This window comes from Equus caballus, chromosome 7, assembly GCF_041296265.1.
Source record: "Equus caballus isolate H_3958 breed thoroughbred chromosome 7, TB-T2T, whole genome shotgun sequence".
Classification (NCBI taxonomy): domain Eukaryota; kingdom Metazoa; phylum Chordata; class Mammalia; order Perissodactyla; family Equidae; genus Equus; species Equus caballus.
This window is the reverse complement of record NC_091690.1, coordinates 74960859-74980226: the sequence shown is the minus strand read 5'-3', so window position 1 is coordinate 74980226 and position 19368 is coordinate 74960859. Positions and strand designations below refer to the sequence as shown.

The 19368-nt window shown below is 41.2% G+C and overlaps 2 protein-coding genes across 2 annotated transcripts; both read left to right on the top strand.

The window, feature by feature from the left end:
- Positions 1–6974: 6974 nt before the first annotated feature.
- OR51A49 (olfactory receptor family 51 subfamily A member 49) lies at positions 6975–7937 on the top strand. Its single transcript, XM_001497206.2, has one exon. The coding sequence runs from the start codon at positions 6975–6977 to the stop codon at positions 7935–7937; it is 963 nt and encodes a 320-aa protein (XP_001497256.2).
- A 9460-nt stretch (positions 7938–17397) lies between these two features.
- OR51A64 (olfactory receptor family 51 subfamily A member 64) lies at positions 17398–18360 on the top strand. Its single transcript, NM_001391279.1, has one exon. The coding sequence runs from the start codon at positions 17398–17400 to the stop codon at positions 18358–18360; it is 963 nt and encodes a 320-aa protein (NP_001378208.1).
- Positions 18361–19368: the final 1008 nt, after the last annotated feature.

Genomic DNA, 19368 nt, shown 5'->3' with positions numbered 1-19368 from the left:
TAATATATTTTGAAATCAGGAAGTATAATGCCTCTGGCTTTGTTCCTCTATCTCAAGATTGCTTTAACTCTTTAGGGTCTTTTGAGGTTAAATATGAATTTTAGGATTCTTTTTCCTATTTCCATAAAAAGTGAGATTTTAATAGGAATTGCATGGAAATTGTAGATTACTTTGGGTCATAAGGACATTTGGCAAATTTAAGTCTCCCAATCCATGATAATTCAATGTCTCTCCGTTTATTTCTCTCGTCTTTAACTTCTTCCTTCAATGATTTATTGTTTTCAGTGTATAAGACTCTCACTTCCTTGGTTAAGTTTATTCCTAAGCATTTTATTCTTTTTGACACTATTGTAAATGGAGTTGATTTCTTAATTTTCTCTTGGGGTAGTTCATTTTTAGTGTATAGAAACACCACTGATTTTTGTATATTTATTTTTTATCCTGCAGTTTTATTGAATTTGTTTATTAGTTCTAACAGATTTTTATGGGTTTTGGGGGGGTTTTCTGTACATAAGATCATGTTATCTGCAAACAGAGATCATTTTACTTCTTCATTTCCAATTTAGGTGACTTTATTTCCTTTTCTTGTCTAATTGCTCTGGCAATGACTTTCAGTACTATGCTGACACGTGTCCACACACATTTTGCCCACAGAGAAGTGGACAGACTGGCCATCTTTCCCTTGGTCCTGGTCTTGGAGGAAAATCTTTCAGCTTTTCCCTGTTGATTATCATGTTAGTTGTGGGCTTGTCATATACGTCCTTTTTGTGTTGGGTGGCATTCCTTATTTATCTAGCACTCCCATGTTTATTGCAGCATTATGCATAATAGCCAAGATATTGCAACAACCCAAATGTTCATCAAAAGGTGAATGGATAAAGAAAATGTGGTATATACATACAGTGGAATATTATTCAGCTTGAAAAAAGAAAAAAAATCCTGCCGTTTGTAACACGACAACTTTGGGAGGGGATGAATATGTCTATTCCCTTGATTGTGATGATGATTTCATGGGTGTATGTATATATCCAAATTCATCAAACTAAAATGCAGTTTTTTGTGTATCAGTTATACCTCAACAAAGCTGTTACACACACACAAACAAACACGTACATACAAAGACACTTCTGCCTTTCAGCTCTGAGGCCTCTTCACGTTTTAAATTTTTTGCACTCTATTGGAAAGAAAAGAAGCCCTTGGGGATAGAACAAGATAGCATGAAAAATTTTCTACATGGAAGACACTTTCATCTTGTGAGAAATCAGAATTGGCCACCTCAAAGTATGTCTCTTTGGCTTGATTTTTTTTTTTGAGGAAGATTAGCCCTGAGCTAACATCTGTCACCCATCCTCCTCTTTTAGCTGAGGAAGACTGGCCCTAAGCTAACATCCATGCTCATCTTCCTCTACTTTTTGTATGTGGGATGCCTACCAAAGCATGGCTTGACAAGCGGTGCATAGGTGTAGAGCCACGGGGCCAGGCCCTGGCTTTATTATTTTTAAGAACAAAAGACTCTGAAAGAAACTTTGACCTTCCCCCTAACTTCCTAAAAGAATTTAAGATAAAAGGCCTGTCCCCAGATAACTCTTGGTATCTATAGACTGTGAGGATTCCTGCTAAGCCAAATCTTATCCACCAAACATTGGGTTTTCTATTTCCATGAGAACTGCCTTCCTCCCCTTTGAAGCTGCAAATCGCTACCTCCAACATCCTCCTTCATCTTTAGCTGAAGATAGTATTTAAGGGAACAGTCTCTACCGTTTTGGTGAGTTACTCAGTTTTCCTGGGTCTCTCCCATGTATACATGTCATAAAGCTTTGTTTGATTTTCTCCTGTTAGTCTGTCTATGTGAATTTAATTCATAGCCTAGCCAGAAGGACCCAGAAGGTGGAGGATTTGTCTTCCTCTCCTAAAATCTATAAGAACACAGAAACAGAGATATGGAAGAGATCGCAGTAAACATGCCTGCCCGCATTCATCTGTCTCTGTCTTAAGATCCTTAATTCCTTATCTATCTCTTCTGATTATTCAATACATATTTGCTGTGGAACAGTATTGGGCTTTCACAATGTCACAAGAGGAACAGACACAGGAGGTGGCGTGGCTTGACCTGTTTGAACAATGATGGGGGGCCAAGGAGAGAGTGGAGGGAAATAGATACAACTAAACCTGAGCCTCTGAAAGCTGACATGTGGAGGGGCCAGAAAGTGTTCTGTGTGACTGCAAGTGGCAGATCTGATAACACTGAAGAACACAGTAAAGAAAAAGATTGAAGTACCATTACTGTGTCAGGTTCGTTTTTGCCTGATACCCAGAAGGCCAAACACCAAGATGACGAGATTGCAGCAGAGATAGAGTTTAATCACAAGGCAGCCATGCAAGGAAGTGAGAGCATGAATCTCAAATCAGCTTCCCTGAAAATAGGGACTCGGGGATATTTACGGGATGGGGGAAAGGTCATCTGAACTGTGAAGGTAGGTGATTGGATGTGAGGAGAGGTGAGGTAATTGACGATCTGCACAAGTGTAGTCAGACTCCGCGCCTCTTCATAGGACCCATGTTAACAAAATTGTGGTGTTAGCATGATCCGAGTGTGGAGTTTTCAGCCTCTTGACGTGAAAAGGTCACCTATCAGACATCTGCGCAGGCCCAGTTGATGAGTTGGTGGTCTCAACCGGAGTGGACAAAGGGGTTCTAATTCCTGAAGAACAGCTCAAACGCAGATTACCATGGTGACCCAGGCTCCAGGGAGGTGTTATCTCTAGGAGCCTAGTGGGTGTCAGATAGCATATTGCCTAAATAGCACAGTTAACAATGGGTGGGTTAAACAGCCAAAAGCTATAATAAGTAATTGCAAAAAAAAAAAAAAAAAAAAACTTTAGTTCCCAGCTACTTAATCATCAATGGATAACTCTCTGCTAATTTCAGTACCCTATAAAGTTTCCTGCAGATGTGGTAGAATGGATGAACCTAAAAATGATGATGATTCTAGCCTTCTTCTCCTCAACTCAATTGCTCAACATCTCATTTCCCTTCTAACTCTCCAACCCAACACTCATATCCCACACATTCTCCATCACCCAGGAAATATTAAGCAGGGAATATCCTCTGAGGACTGTGGCCTGTGACTTGGACATCCCTGGGGAGCAATAACTCACTAAGGGATCAAGCCGGTGGAATAAAAGTAGTATCTTAGTTGCAGAGTTTTCCTGGGCTCCTTCAGAATGTGGAGAGGTAGAGAAGGCTGTGACAACAAGAAAAGTGAGTAACTTGGGGACCAGATACAATCTCTTCCACACTGTTTAGAAGGATGGGGACCTGGTTAGTGAGTCTGAGTTCCCTTTTCTGTCAGCTGCTGCCAGGTGGAAGAGCCAACGGGATGGAGGATGAGCACGCATCAGAAGCAGGAAGAGAAGTAAAGAGGCCTGGACTTCCGTGGATGGCAGGTCCATGCGCCTAGATAAGAGAGAGGAAGTGAATAAGGCTACTTTCCTGAAGCAAAGAGTTTTCCCAATTCACAGAGTTTTTCAGAAACCCAGACTCTGAATCCAAGCAGATTAGTACATTTTTGCTTCTCTGAGTAGGCAACAGTGAAAGGGTATCTTAAAACCCCATCCCAGTTAGCATCCTGAGGGTGATCTGAATGTTTCCTTGGTGTCTCAACTCTCACTATGAGATAGTCCTTCACTTTCTTCTGAGTAAGAAGAGCCTTTTAGAAAATCACTTGGCTTATATACTGCAAGATGATTACACCATAGTATTAGATAATACTTCCATCACATCACATAATTACCATTTCTTTTTTGTGGGAAAAAGAAAACAAAAGCCTTTTGAAAAGAAAATGTGGTGGACTCATCCTTTTGTTTCCAGACAACTTGACTTTCCCAGTCTCACCCAGTGAGAAGTTAACGGAATCCTAGAGTGCCAAAACAGAAATGATTTAATTCCTCTGGAGAGAGTATAATTAGTAATATCTTTGATGCTTTAGTGTCCTGGAGATAATAATAGAAGACCAAACCTTGTCTGGATTTCTAGGTTTAAGTGATTTAATAATGCTTTCAGACTTAATGAAAACCAGAAAGCATGTGAATTCAACTTGCCCACTAAAATCAGCACGTTAGTAAGAGAATAGAAAAAAAAAACTGTCCTTTCACCAGACAGAATCCCTGCCTAATGTCAGGCACCTCATAACACTGTAATATTCCCAAAACGTGAAAAGGCATAGAAAGGCCATTATTCAGAGACAAGGGAGAAACTGGCTTGATTGGACAAGAGTTGCCCCTAATTTATGGCAACTTGTCTTAAATGCTTGAACCCTTTAATTTTACCCTTGTGAGCTCTCAGCTTCTTGTATTCAGCTTACTTTCACCTTTAGATCCTTCTACCATGGCCAAGAGCAATAGATCAGACAAATACCCAGAGTTCATAGGTCCTGTGTATCAACTACAGGACAAAGGCAAGTTCTAAGATAAAGGATGGAGGATTCGTGAATTACTCAATAGTAGGTTAATCAATGTAGGATGAAAGAAAGAGCTGTGACATTAACTCCTGATATGATTAATCCTCAGAGTCCTGTAAGTTAAATAGAGAGCCCAGAATTTAACATTTCTTCAGCTACCAAAGACAAAGAGTATTTACTGAATTGATCCTAAGTAAATCCAAATAAGATTGGATAAAAATAAATATCAGCAGGATTAATCTGAAGGAGTCACTGGCCTTTGCTATATACAAACTATCTAGGCTAAACTGTGAACATATACACCTATGAGGTGCTGTACTAAGAGTTGGGGTGGAAGGGAAGTAGATTATAGACTTAAGGTGTCTTCATTCAATTATTCATTGTGCCTGAAAAAAAAAAAAAAAACAGAGGAAACAAATTTTGAAATCATCAAAATCAGAACAATGAGATTTCTGAAGAAATGTGGCTTGGATGAGTAAAAAGAAAAGCAAGAAGAAGATTATCAGCTCAATAAAAAACAAATGGCCTTGTAAGAAGAAACCAAAGGGTCACAATGAGGAGCAAAAAGAAGATTTTTGGAGAAATAGAAAGGGGCTTCATTTACGGAGTCCCCAATCACGTCACCGGAAAACACCACAAGAAAACGAACTCTTCCAGATAATCTGATCCTGCCAGCGACACAGTTTACAAATCTGTAGCCTCCAGGACAGCCCACGGCCAGTGCAGGCAGTGTGAGACTGCTGAAAGTGTCCAAGCCAAATAGACCTGAATGGGAATTTTCACTCATTTTCAGCCTGGCTAGAAGAACTCACTATGCCGGTCCTCTCCAATTTTATTTACTTTTTAATTTTTTAATTTTTGTATATGTTTTGGGTTTTTTTTTGAAGATTGACACCTGAGCTAACATCCATGCCAATCTTCTTTTTTTTTTCTTCTTTTCCTTCTCCCCAAAGCCCCCCAGTATATAGTTGTATATTCTAGTTGTGAGTGCCTCCAGTTGTGCTATGTGGGACACCGCCTCAGCATGGCCTGATGAGCGGTGCCATGTGCATGCACAGGATCTGAACCAGCGAAACCCTGGGCCACTGAAGCAGAGCACGCAAACTTAACCACTCTCCACATGGCCAGCACCCAATTTTATTTATTTTTTACCATTATCATTATTACTGTTATTAGTATTACTTGTTAAAAAGCTACAATAATACTTATCTTCCATGTTTCTTTTCGAGACTGAGAAACATTATTTACAAACAAACAAAAAAGTGAGGAGTCTAATACCTGAACCGTATGAGATATTCAATAACTGATTAGTTAGTAAATTTATTTGCCCAGAATCAGGCACTAAAATTAATGGCATTACTTGGACAGAGCCTACTGAACACTAAAGATGCCTAAATTTATGTCTTTGATTCATGTTTTCAGTTGGTACCTGTGGAAATTCTAACTTTGGAAGAGAACCCCAGGGTCTGTGTACCTCCAGCTATGGCAGATATCTGTGCCGAGTGACATACAGGGAGGCACATTTGAGGACAAATCAAGACCTCAAGATGGATGTGTGTGCTAAGAGGCTGAATAAAATATTTAACTGGTATTCTAAAGGTTGTGGGGAATGTTGAATGAATGGTGTGAGGGGATGGTTCCAGAAAAGCAACGTGTAGACTGGATTATAAGGACATCAAATGACTCAGGCTGATATTCTCTGAGCAAGGCATAGATAGACCCCAAATACTTAAGTGTTCTCAGTGACCTGGTGAGAATCAGCTGTCTCTTCATTTACCAAAACTTTCCTAGTGTTTACTGTCATTTTCAGCCTGAGACTTGACTTTATCAATACTTGGACTTGATTAAAAGAGAATGTCCTAGGACTTGTACTCAAACTCTCCAAACACAAAAAGATCTTGAGTTCTAATAACGGGTTCAGGGGAAAGCTGCATTGATTTCTTCCTTTGATGCCCTTAAAAATTTCTCTCCTTTCATTTTAGCTAAAATATTTCCCTTCTCTCTCTATAAGCAAGGTAATTGTGAGACAACTTGAGATGATTATGTGAAAACACTTAGAATACTGCAAAATGCAGTAACCATGGGCCAACAATAAGGACCAGGACAACGATGATGATGATGATGATGAGCATAGAGAGCACTTTACAATTAAAGAGGATAACAAACATCACTTAATGAAGACACTACATGGTAGAGTGGAAACAGTACAGAATTTACATTTAGAAACAACTGAGTTCTAAATTAACTTCAGTGACTCATTTTCTGGTAATCATGGAGAAGTTAAACTATCCCCTACATTCTGCATTTATTTAGAGAACACATTAGCCAACATATGTACATTCCTGGATCAGTTGATAATACAAAGTAAGAGCTGAGAAAATGGGAAATAATTGATGATAAAACCTATACAGCATAAATAAATGTCTTCCTAGTGACAGGTTTCCTGTCAATGTCCTTTTGCCTGCCAAGATTTGAGAGATCACATCTTTCTGAAGACCTCATCTGTCCTCCAAGGATGCTCCCTTCCCAGTCCTATGTCAACATCTCCTTCTTCCAGCCACCTGCTTTCCTGATGATTGGCATCCCAGGGCTGGAGGCCATTCATGGCTGGATCTCCATCCCCTTCTCTGCCATGTACACTGTGGCCCTCACTGGAAACTGCCTGATCCTCTTGACTGTGATGAGGACTCCCAGCCTGCACCAGCCCATGTACTACTTTCTGTCCATGCTTGCCCTCACCGATGTGGGCCTCACCTTGTCCACACTGCCCACCACCCTGGCTGTGCTCTGGTTTGACTATAGGCTCATCGGCTTCAGTGCCTGCCTGGTCCAGATGTTCTTCCTTCATTCCTTCTCTGTGGTGGAGTCCTCGGTGCTCCTGGCCATGTCATTTGACCGCTTTGTGGCCATCTCCAACCCCCTGCGCTATGCAGCTATCCTCACAAACAATGTCATTTTTAGGATTGGGCTGGCCATTGTGGCCCGTGCTACCCTGTCTCTCTTCCCAGTGCCATTCCTGCTTAAACGTCTGAACTTTTGCCCTAACAAAATCCTGTTGTCCCACTCATTCTGCTTCCATCCTGATGTGATGAGACGGGCCTGTGCTGACATCACCATAAACATCCTCTATGGGCTTTATGTGGTTGTGTCCACCGCGGGCATAGACTCCCTGCTCATTGTCCTGTCCTATACTCTCATCCTGAGCACAGTCCTGGGGCTGGCCTCTCCCCGGGAACGCATTCAGGCCCTCAACACCTGTGTCTCCCACATCCTGGCTGTCTTTGTCTTCTTCATCCCAGTCATAGGTGTGTCCATGATCCACCGTTTTGGGAGGCACCTGCCCCCCATTGTTCATGCTCTTGTTGCCTATTTGTACCTGGTGGTGCCCCCTGTGCTCAACCCCATTATCTACAGTGTGAAATCCAAGCCCATCAGGGAGGCCATGCTCAAGATGTTAAGGAGGAAAAGCCAGAGCTAACAGTGCAGGATGCTTGCAGGATTGGGTCCCTGAAAAGAGGCTGGTAAACTCAAAATACAAATCCTGGATAGATCAAGTCCCACTCATAGCTTTGTTATGGAAATGTGAGACAAGAGGTGATAGATAACGGTGAGAAATTGTTTTCATTTATTTATTCCCTTGTTTATGTCACATGTATTTTCTCAGTGGTAACTCTTTTCAGGCCCTTAGCTAGGTACCAGGAACACAAAAATGATTTATACATGGCCTTCTTCTTCAAAATCTCACATTTGAATATATACAAAACACATAATTAGGAAAATGGTTTATACAGTGTAATAAGGGCATTGCTAAAGGTTTGTGCAGAATTCTGGGTATGCACAGGAGCTAGTGATTTACCTCAGCATGCTTTGGTTTCCTCTACAATTGCATGGAAAGATTAAGGTGTCTAGCTTATAATGTTGTGAGGATCAATATATGCAAAGTGACACATAATACACACTAAATAACAATAAAGGTTTTCTATTCTTGCTATTGCATTAATTATTCATTCATTCATCAGGAAAAATATTTGATCTGTTCCTATTTAAGGCTCTGAGACATCAGAAATGAATAAGAGTCAACTTTTTGCCTCTGAAAACCTCATATTCTATTAGAGTAGAGAGAAAAATAAGCAGGCAACTACAATGACAAGTAATAAGTTACTAATACAGGGTAAGCAAGAGGATATGCAACAAAAAAAATAGATTTCAGGAGTCTTCTGGAGGCTCTGCTTGGGCTAGATCCTTTAAAAAATAGAGCATATTATGTAGATGAGGGAATATGGACTAGTGTGGGGAAAGTGGAGAAATAGTGGAAGAGGACATTGCAAATGGAGGAATCAGTAGGTTTGCTTTCGTGGAAGAAAAAATGGCTAACTATGACTAGAAAAGAGACCAAAGTGGCAGAGGATGAGGCTGGAGTGGAAGGCAGGGCTCACGCAATATAACTTTTGAAAATCTGTGCAAAGGGTGTTGGATCTGATCCTGAGCACCGCCGTTGTGCTGCTTCCATGGTCCATTCTCCACGCTGAAGGGCAAATGCAATCCAAAGTGAGATCTCAAAGGGATCTTAGTACCTTTGTACAGCACTTACTTTCATCTACTTTATATTCTAGTGATAATGAATTTGCAGCCACTCTCATATCAAGGATTTTTTTCTCATTTGTCTCCTAGCAACACGTGTCCCAGCAGAGAATTTGTGCGTGGTGAAGGTTTGCCAAAGCTAATTTTCCGAAGACTAAAATAGCAGAACCACACCCAGAAGAGAACTCAATATTCTGGGTCTAATGACACTTTAACTAGAGCTTTTTGTTAAGTTGAAATAGGCTGTGGAGAGAGGGAAAGAATATTGGACTGGACATCAGAAGACTTAGATTCTAGTACTGACTTTGATGTGATTTTTTTCCCTGTGCTCTCTTGAAAAACACTTTCTCAAGTCTGAGTATTTGTTTCTGCATTTGAACTAGAGGGTTAAGAACACTTCCTCCATTCTGCCACAAGAGGGATAAGATAATAAAATGAGGAAAAGCAATAATAAGGTTCTTGAAATTCAAAACAAACTAAAACACATTTCTTCAAACAAATATAGTTCCCAAAGATTCATTTCCTCCCCTACTTTTTATATTTTGTGAAATTTAAGGAAAACAGCTCCTTGACCATTGGTCAAAGTTTTGAGGGCTATTCTTGGACAGAGGAAGTCAGGGTGGACATAAAAAGAGGAAGGCTGAGAAGCTAAATGGCAGTTTGGAAAATACCTCCTTCCGAAATTCTAAAACTTACAGGACTGTTTATAAGACTCTTAGGTTGAATTCTCCAAGAAGCAAACCTTGAGACAAGATTTAATTGCAAGTTGTTTATTTGAAAGGTTTTCTCAGGAAGTGTTAGTAAGATAGAGACATGAGACAGAGAAATAAAAGAAACCAGTAAGTGTAAGTAACTAAGCATGTCACTATCGTGGGTTACTGGAGTTAAAACTCAATAGGAGATTTTGAAAGACAGTATAGAATGTGCTCAGAGCTATCCCACCTTAGGGGCCAGGAAGATGAGATATTTACCATCCAGTTTGTCATCGGCTGAGAGCTACTCCCTAGTACTTCATGTCTGCTTCGTGTGGCAGAAAGAAAGCCTCCAGGTGGAGAGTCACATGGGGATAGCAGTGGGATGCTGTCAGAATAGAACAGTGAGTGAAGCGGGGTTATGGGAGGGTATTCACAGTGTGCGCCACCCGCTCCACATTGCACCACCCTGAGCCTAGGTTTCCATTAGGTTAACTACATCCATCCCTGAGCCTAGGTTTACATTAGGTTAACAACATCCATCCCTGAGCCTAGGTTTCCATTAGGTTAACTACATCCATCCCTGCGCCTAGGTTTACATTAGGTTAACTACATCCATCCCTGAGCCTAGGTTTACATTAGGTTAACTACATCCATCCCTGAGCCTAGGTTTCCATTAACTACATCCATCCCTGATCCTTCATGGTGGTGGCAATTTCAGAGTGAGAAAAAAGAAAAGAAAAAGACTCTTACACCTAAGGGTCTAGAGGAACAAACTAGAGGCCTCATTACTGTGATTGGTATCAAGATATTAGTAATATTCATAATTTCCTTCTTTTATCACCCATTCTAGATTTCCCTCATTCATGGGCAGATTTCTGCTGGTTCAGGTTGCTTGCCCAATAGCACCCCAACATGACCAGGAAGCAACCATAGCTTTAGAATTAGTGGAATCTTTACTGTGCCTTGCTATAAGCATTCCCTTAGGGGAAGGGAAACAACTAGACACACAATCTAAAGTTTAGAGGACAGGAAGCAGAGATTCCACAGATGGGTCACTAAGGCAGACTCTATTTTCCAAAAAGTCACAGAATAGTCACTGAAATATTTGCGGTCTCGCACACTCTTCTGGAACATTTCTAAGTGCTTTATCAAGATATGGAATCTATTTCACCTTTTCTTAAAACTAGATAGTTAATTTTTCCCACCTCAATTAATAAAATGAAGTGTAAGTGATGTTGCATGACTTCCAAGACTAGACAATTAAAGGTGATACAGTTTGTGCCTGGCGTTTTTTCTCTTGGGACATAAGCCTTTGGAGCCCTGAACTACCATCTCAAAACTCCAGCACCTTTATGCCTTCATGGGGAGGAATCCAAGACCATGTGGAGGAACCACATAGAGATAGAGACAGGGAGTCCAAGTTGTTTCAGATCCCCATTTTCCCTCTTATAATGGTGGTATCCACACAGGTGATACAATTGTTATCACATCATTTCAGAATGGGTATGTGGAAGACAGATAACTTTTCTCCTTAGTTCACAGGTCTTTAGACTGAGAGAACTGTACTTGAAGAGCTGCACTTGAAGACTGAGCCTGAGGAACATCATCATCCACACCCGGACCTAATTTAGGTAACAAGGTTCTGGATCTAAAGCCAGTACTTGATGTTGTAATGAGATAACACTGGGTAGTCTTGAGAGATGGGCCAGTGTATTTTGCACTACATATTAGGAGTGGTATAAATTGTTGTAATCAAATAACAGACTGTGGAAAAAATGGGCACAGCAATATTTCTGGCCTAACATGCTTTTCCAGAACCTTGTCAATACACCACGAAAAGATGGAAACTATTTCCTTTCTCCTTGAAACTGAGTGGGCCTTTATGACTTCTTTGATGAGCAGAATGCAGCATAAGTGATGTGGTGTCACATTCATAAATTATTTGTTTTACTTCCACCTACATACTAAGCCACCCCAACCAGTAACCATCAGGCTTAGGTTACTTCCTCCTCCATCAGCTAGATATAGGGAAATCCCCATGAGACCATAGGTGTCAGCTGAAGAAGAGGCTTGATGCAAAAGAGATAAGTGACAGGAAATCTGGGCCACCTGTTTATGTAACTCACTTATATCTATATAACAAATAATTGATTGTTAGTGTCTGTATTCAGCCTTATGACATGAGTGGGCCTGACAATAGCCATATAAATTGGGCAATTTTAGTCACTTGATGCCCTGTGATCAGGTGTTTAATCTTTTCTAGGGTCCAGTAACATTCCAACACCTGCTTTTGAACAAAGAGAACTCTCTGCTAGAGACAGCATGGCCTTGCTCCAGAGTCTTAGGTGTCTGTGCTGCAACTCGCCTACTAGGACTTGATGGAGACTTCACATATATTTATCTACCACAAATACAATTGGCACCATGGTTTTACCAAGTTATATGGTCCAAATGACATAGATTCTTGCATCACAGACTGAACCTGCTGCGTAGCCCTCTCTTGCTCTAGGCACTCTCAAAACTGACAGCCTACTACGCACCTGATAAGTAGGTCAAAGAGTTATTTTCAAGTGTATTTGTGCTCTCTTTAATAGCCAAAGATGACTGACAGGTGTTGTGCCTCTTCACTGATGGTAGGAGGTGCAAGTTGCAATAATCTGCTCTTTACCTTGGAGAGGATGTACTGGCAGGACACAGAGCACTGAACCTACAAGAACTTCACTGCTGTGTCAGGCCACTTAATTTTTGAGGAGTTTATCTCTCACTGTGTGGTGTCTTACCAGACGTGTGTCTTACCAGAGCATTCAGAGTACTTACCACTTCCTGGTCTCCAAAACTTTGGTCAACAATCTCAATATCTATGTCCAAACGTCACGTTCTTTCAGCTCTTAAAGCTCTTTTGGTAAAAATCACCTTTCCTTCTGTGGCGGAGGCATTACTTCTTTTCTCATGACCTACTGAGTGTTTGATCTAGTTATTAATCCCAAGTAGTCTCACCCAAGTGGTGGCTAACTCTGCCTTTTTCCAGTAAATAGAAAAATACTCCCTTTCTAAAAATGAGGTGAACAATACAGATGGGCCACTGAAGCATCAAAACCTGTTGAAAGCATGCCTTAGAGAGGGCTGGGCTAGATAACCAAAGAGTTTCTACATTCCGGAGAGTTCTGATTGTTCATATCTCTAATCTCTCTATGCTTTTCTTTATCCCCACAGCTACCTCCAGCCTCCTCCATCCTCCTTACTCTTTCATTGCATGTCCACATCCCATGGGTGGAGCTCAACAGAGAGTAATTTCTCTGTGACCCAAAGCTTAATGTCCCTGGAGAATGGCTGCATTTCCCTGCAGCAATATAAGAGTATCTTGGCTGGAGGCCCTTCCCAGGCTTCTATAGGATGTGGTACAACAAAGCAGCCTGGGGCAGCAGACACGGTAAGTAGCCAGAACCCAGACTCAAACCCTTCTCTATTTCCAGAGTCAACTCTGTCACCTCCTCCTGTCCTCCTCCAAAAGAAGAGTCAAATAGAAAGAAATTGCAGAAGGCAAAGATAGCAAAGAAATATGGAGACCTGGGTATTAAGTATCCCCAGCTGGCAGTTTCTTATCCTGCATAAGGGAAATAGATCTAGGAGGATCTCTTCCTGCGGCTCATGAATTAAGTAGCTCAGAGGAGGGCTCAGAATCCCAGACTCCCTTTCTAAGAATGATGCCCATATTGGTGACCCAAAGTGGTAATGGCTAAGGGAACCAAAATCCCTTGTGGGCTGGCATTCTAGAAAAATACAGATGTTCATGCTTGGCAACATACAAGCATGATCCAAAGATTTCAACAGTGAATTTTTCATTTACTCATTCATCAAAATAACTGAATTCCTGAGATGTACCATACAGCCTGCTGAGTGAAGGCTTATCAATATAAATCAGAGTTACTCTTCTTGGGAACCTCAAGCTTGAGAGGAGAAAGAAATTAGAAATTACCATGTAAATGACTGAATGATTGAATGGGGTGTTTAAGAGACATGAATGAACAAACAGAAGAAAAGAAAAAAATGTCTGGGGGGTGTGGGGGGTGGTTGGTGTAGCTAAAAGAAAAATTAGGAGCAAGAAAACCTGAAGAAAAGGAGATTTAGAGGGAAAAAAACAAGTAAAGTGAAGAGATGTGAAAGTAAAAAAAACCTCTCTTTTAGGAACACTGAATCTTGCAGTCATAGAATGCCAGAGTTGAAAGACAGATAATCTAGTCCAATTCCCTGATTTTACAGAAGAGGAAATTGACAACCATGAGGAGAAATTGACATATTTTTAGTAGCTTGGCACCAGGTACAATCTGTGACAAAGTGTGCAGCTTACTTGAAAAAACAAGGTATTTGGTGTCAAATAGAACCTAGATTAAATCATTCTACCATGTCTCCTGGCTAAACACTTGGCTTCTCTAAGCCTCAGTGTCTTCATCTGTATACATGAAGAGAATTAGTTCTATCTTATACTGTTGTTTCAGAGCTGAGGGAATTCCTTGTTCATCAAAACGACTAATTCCCGGGGTCAGCCCCATGGCCAAGTGGTTAAGTTTGCGCGTTCCACTTTGGTGGCCCAGGGTTTCACCGGTTCGGATCCTGGGTGCAGACATGGCACCATTCATCAAGCCATGCTGAGGCAGCGTCCCAAATGACACAACTAGAGGGATCCACAACTAAAAATACACAACAATATACAGGGGGGCTTTGGGGAGAAAAAGGAAAAATCAAAAAACTCTTTACTAATTCCCAATATGTGCCATATACAACCAGCAAAAGGCAATGACTTAGTGGCATAGCTAGATCCAGAAAACTTTTCTCTAATTCTCTACCTTAAAATAAGTTGCAATGCATTGTATCTGCTTCATGCTGTGTATTAGTGTTATACTAGCAATTACAAAGCATGGAGAGAGTACCCAAGGGTCTCTACAGCTACAGTGGTTTCAGAGATTCTAGTTCTAGAGCCTTGAAGGGATGGACACCCAAGTGACAGTACAGAGCTCCACCTGAATTCACTGATGGATGGGCCTAGAAAATGATGATAAAATTCAATGGAGGGGCCGGCGCCATAGCCAAGTGGTTAAGTTAACAGGCTCCACTTTGGCAGCCCCAGGTTTCACTGGTTCAGATCCTGGGAGCGGACATGGCACCACTCATCAGGGCATGCTAAGGTGGCGTCCCACACAGCACAGCCAGAAGGGCCTACAACTAGAATATACAACTATGTATTGGGGGGCTTTGGGGAGAAGAAGAAGAAGGGAAAAAAAAGAAGATTGGCAACAGATGTTAGCTCAGGTGCCAATCTTTTAAAAAGAAAATTCAATGGAGAAGGATGTGCCAATTTCAATGTGGTGCCTTAGGAAAATTGAGCTGATTGAAACAGTTTGAGAAGTCTATCAGGGCAGGGAGGTGACAGTGTACGTTGAGGGGAATGATGCCAGCCAAGCAGCTGCCCTAAGAATCTATAAGAGAAATAATGAGATGGTGAGCCATTGAATTATGCGAACAATGGGAAGGAGAGCATAGATGAAAGCATATTAGGCAGGTAGAATGAGCCGAGGAGAAGACACCCATCAGCTTCACTGCTATGCAGATCATCCGACAACGAGGCTATAAGTACACCTGTGTCTGCAGGAGTCCCCATCAACTTCTAAAACAGGGAGTGGATACACCCAAACACTCAGGATTCATTGTTGACAGGTTCAGAATCGATTTTTCAGAAATTTAACCATGCCCTTCACTAGAAATTTCTTCTATGCCCAGTCATCCATAAATCAAACATGTTTCCAATTCTCTAATGCATGGTTGACCGGGACAGGGTCTCAACCACGCTCCACTTCAAAATCAGCTACTGATCCTAGTATGTATCTGGAGGATAGGGGAATAGAACTTTTCTTTGACTTCCTTCTCTTTCATGAGATTATAGGGTTGATTATTCATTCTGTCATTTATTTATTCAAACAAGCAAATATTGACTGAGAAGCTACTCTGTTCTGGGCTCTGCACTATGCAAGAGCTATATGTCAGCAAATAAAAGCACATGGCTGCTGTATTCATGGATCTTACAGTGTAGTGAGAGAGGACAACAAATTTCAAGGAAAGAAGCAATCCTAAAATTTTAAAATGTGTTGAGTGGTGTAATGAAAACTAAGAATGTGTGATGTGAGGATAACGGAGAGGGTATGTGGCTCAGGGCACCTACTTAGTGAGAGTCATCTCTAATGTTTCTCTGAGAAAATGATATTTAAGATCTAAAAAGCTAGCCATGTGAAAAGCAAAGGGGGGAGTACAGGATGAACACAAAAGCCCCAAGTGAAGAAGAAACTTGCTTATTTAAGAAATTGAAATAAAGTCAGTGGGCTAAAGAATGTTGAGCAAGAGGTTGTCCATTATGTGATAAGAGTGGACAGTTAGGTGATAGACTATAGGGATCAGTAGGCCATGTCATAAACATTTTACCAGAAAGCATTGGGGAATGATTGAAGGGTTTTCAGCAGGGAAGTAATATAAACAGGTCACTTCCTTGAACCTCAGTTACATTATCCTAAAAGTAGGAACAGTAATCCTTTCAGGGTCCACATCACAGGATAACTGTGAAGATTAAATGAATAACACATAGTAAAAGATTTAGAGAAATGCAAAGTGTTAGACAATACAATAACAATAACAAAAATCATGTCTGTGGTGCTTTGCACTTTTGACAATGTTTCACCTACTTTGTCTCAACTACGGAAGAGATCACAGGAAAGAGTCTGGGATTTGGAATCAGACAGACCTGGATTCAATGTTCAGGTCTATAGTATATGAGCCATTCATTCAGATATCCGTCACTACAGTTCTTGAGTCTCAGTTTCCTCATCTGTAAAACGGGAGGAGAAAGATGGCCTTGTCCAAAGTCTCTGCTGATTCTGAGTATGGAGAAATTCAGTCAAAAATGCTTAAGCACGAATCAAGAAATTTATTATACACCAAAAGTGTTTCACACAAAAGCCAAAACAAGAAAAATGTGACTTTAGGAAGACGAGTTTCAAGAAGTGCAAAGCCATCTCCCTGGGTGGTGAGGGAAGCAGCTGCTCACTCTCTCAGACTGTCTCTCACTGGACTGCAGGAACTCTCATCCTTCTCCTCTCTGCGTATCTGATTCAATTACTCTTATCTCTCTCCAAATAGTCATTTTCCTTTTCTCCCTATGCACACGGAAATAACATATTTTCAATTTGGGCAATAAGTAGACAATGGCTAGATCCTCTGAACCCCGGTTACTATTTCCTGGCAGAGAAATCTCATTCTATCAGCTCAGACTGGGTGTAACTATAGAGATGATGAACTTTTGCAGGATAGATAACGCTCTGTAGAAGTGAGATGACACTTAGGGCCCAATCCTGTGGTTGAAAGGCACCAGGGCTTAAAAAATACTTTTATAATGCATAGAACCTGGAATATAACATAATAAGGAGTCATCGAATATTTCAATTGTTATAGTTATTATGTTTTAAAGGAATCAGTAAATGGTATGACCAGTTATGGAACTTGATTTTTAGACTTTGGATTCAAGAGTAGATTGCTCTTTCTTATCATCCTGGTTAGTTTTAGTGTCTACAAAGACTGAAGAAGTCACATCTTTCTGAAGACCTCATCTGTCCTCCAAGGATGCTCCCTTCCCAGTCCTATGTCAACATTTCCTTCTTCCAGCCACCTGCTTTCCTGATGATTGGTATCCCAGGGCTGGAGGCCATTCATGGCTGGATCTCCATCCCCTTCTCTGCCATGTACACTGCGGCCCTCACTGGAAACTGCTTGATCCTCTTGGCTGTGAGGAGGACTCCCAGCCTGCACCAGCCCATGTACTACTTTCTGTCCATGCTGGCCCTCACCGATGTGGGTCTCACCTTGTCCACACTGCCCACCACCCTGGCTGTGCTCTGGTTTGACTATAGGCTCATCGGCTTCAATGCCTGCCTGGTCCAGATGTTCTTCCTCCACTCCTTCTCTGTGATGGAGTCCTCGGTGCTCCTGGCCATGTCATTTGACCGCTTTGTGGCCATCTCCAACCCCCTGCGCTATGCAGCTATCCTCACAAACAATGTCATTTTTAGGATTGGGCTGGCCATTGTGGCCCGTGCTACCTTGTGCCTCTTCCCTGTGCCATTTTTGATTAAGCGACTAAACTTCTGCCCTGGCAATAACTTCTTGTCCCACTCATTCTGTTTCCACGCTGATGTGATGAGAAAAGCGTGTGCTGACATAATCATCAATATACACTATGGGCTCTATGTGGTTGTGTCCACTGGAGGTATAGACTCTCTGCTCATTGTCTTGTCCTACACTCTCATCCTGTACATAGTCATGGGGCTGGCTTCTCCCCGGGAGTGCACCCGGGCCCTCAATACCTGTGTCTCCCACATCCTAGCTGTCTTTGTCTTCTTTATTCCAGGTATCACTATGTCCATGATCCATCGTTTTGGCAGGCACCTGCCTCACATTGTACGTGCTCTTGTTGCCTACGTGTACCTAATGGTGCCACCTGTGCTCAACCCCATCATCTACAGTGTCAAATCCAAGCCCATCAGGGAGGCCATGCTCAGGATACTGAGGGTGAAAGGCCAAGGATGAAACTATGAAATATAACATAGTCTGGGTACCATAAAAGAGACTTGCTGTAGCCTTGCTGGAACCTGCTACCCTCAGCAGGCACTGAAAATTCCCAGTCTATGCTAATACAGCGGGAAGACCACCAGGCTTATTCATGTTTCAAATTTATGTTCATCATTTAACTTTGTACTAGAAGCAATGCCAAGGATTAAAGATTGAGAAATATAGTAAACATGGTTCTTTCTCTCCAGAAACTCACAATTTTATGCCACAATAAAGGCATGTAAGGAGTACACAATCAGAATATAGACTTATAAGTATCATAATAAAGTTCTGTGCAAGAGATTACTGAGGACTGAAAATTGTTACTTGCCAGAACTTGCCCAAGAAGATCAGAGAAACCTCTACAAATGAGAGAATGCTTTTCATTTCATCTTGAAAATTGTGTAGGGTTTTTCTAGGCAAAGCAGGAATTGAGTAAGAAAGAGAAAAATCTAGGGAAAAAAAGAGCAACATGAAAAAAGGCTCCAGGTTTTGAAGAAGTAAATGTGTTTGTGGAAAGAAGAGTATCCCTGCCCTTCCTTGTGTCTCTCCCACTTGTTACATCTTTACAGATGTGACTGTGGCATAGAGTTTGAAGAGGGAGTGGTAGGGGATGAAGCCAGAAAGGTAGGTAGCCAAATTGGGCAGGGTTACACATACCATACTATGTAGTTTGGTTTCAATGTAATATATACAAATAACTTATTAAATATTTTTTACTTTAAAATAAGTTAGGATTATGAATTGGAGATTAGTAGCATGTTGGCAAGACTGGACATTTGGGCAAAACTGGAGCCAAAAAGTTTAAGCCAAAATTTAAGCCGTTATCTGGTCTCAGGCTCTTCCCACACACCATTTACTCTGTCTGCAACATTCTCATCTTCTACCTGCCTATATCTCATTTCTAGCTACCTTTCTCATTTGTCAAGAATAAGCCTAATTTCTCAGGAAATCCTATCTAATTAATTCTCTTTTCCACATTATTTA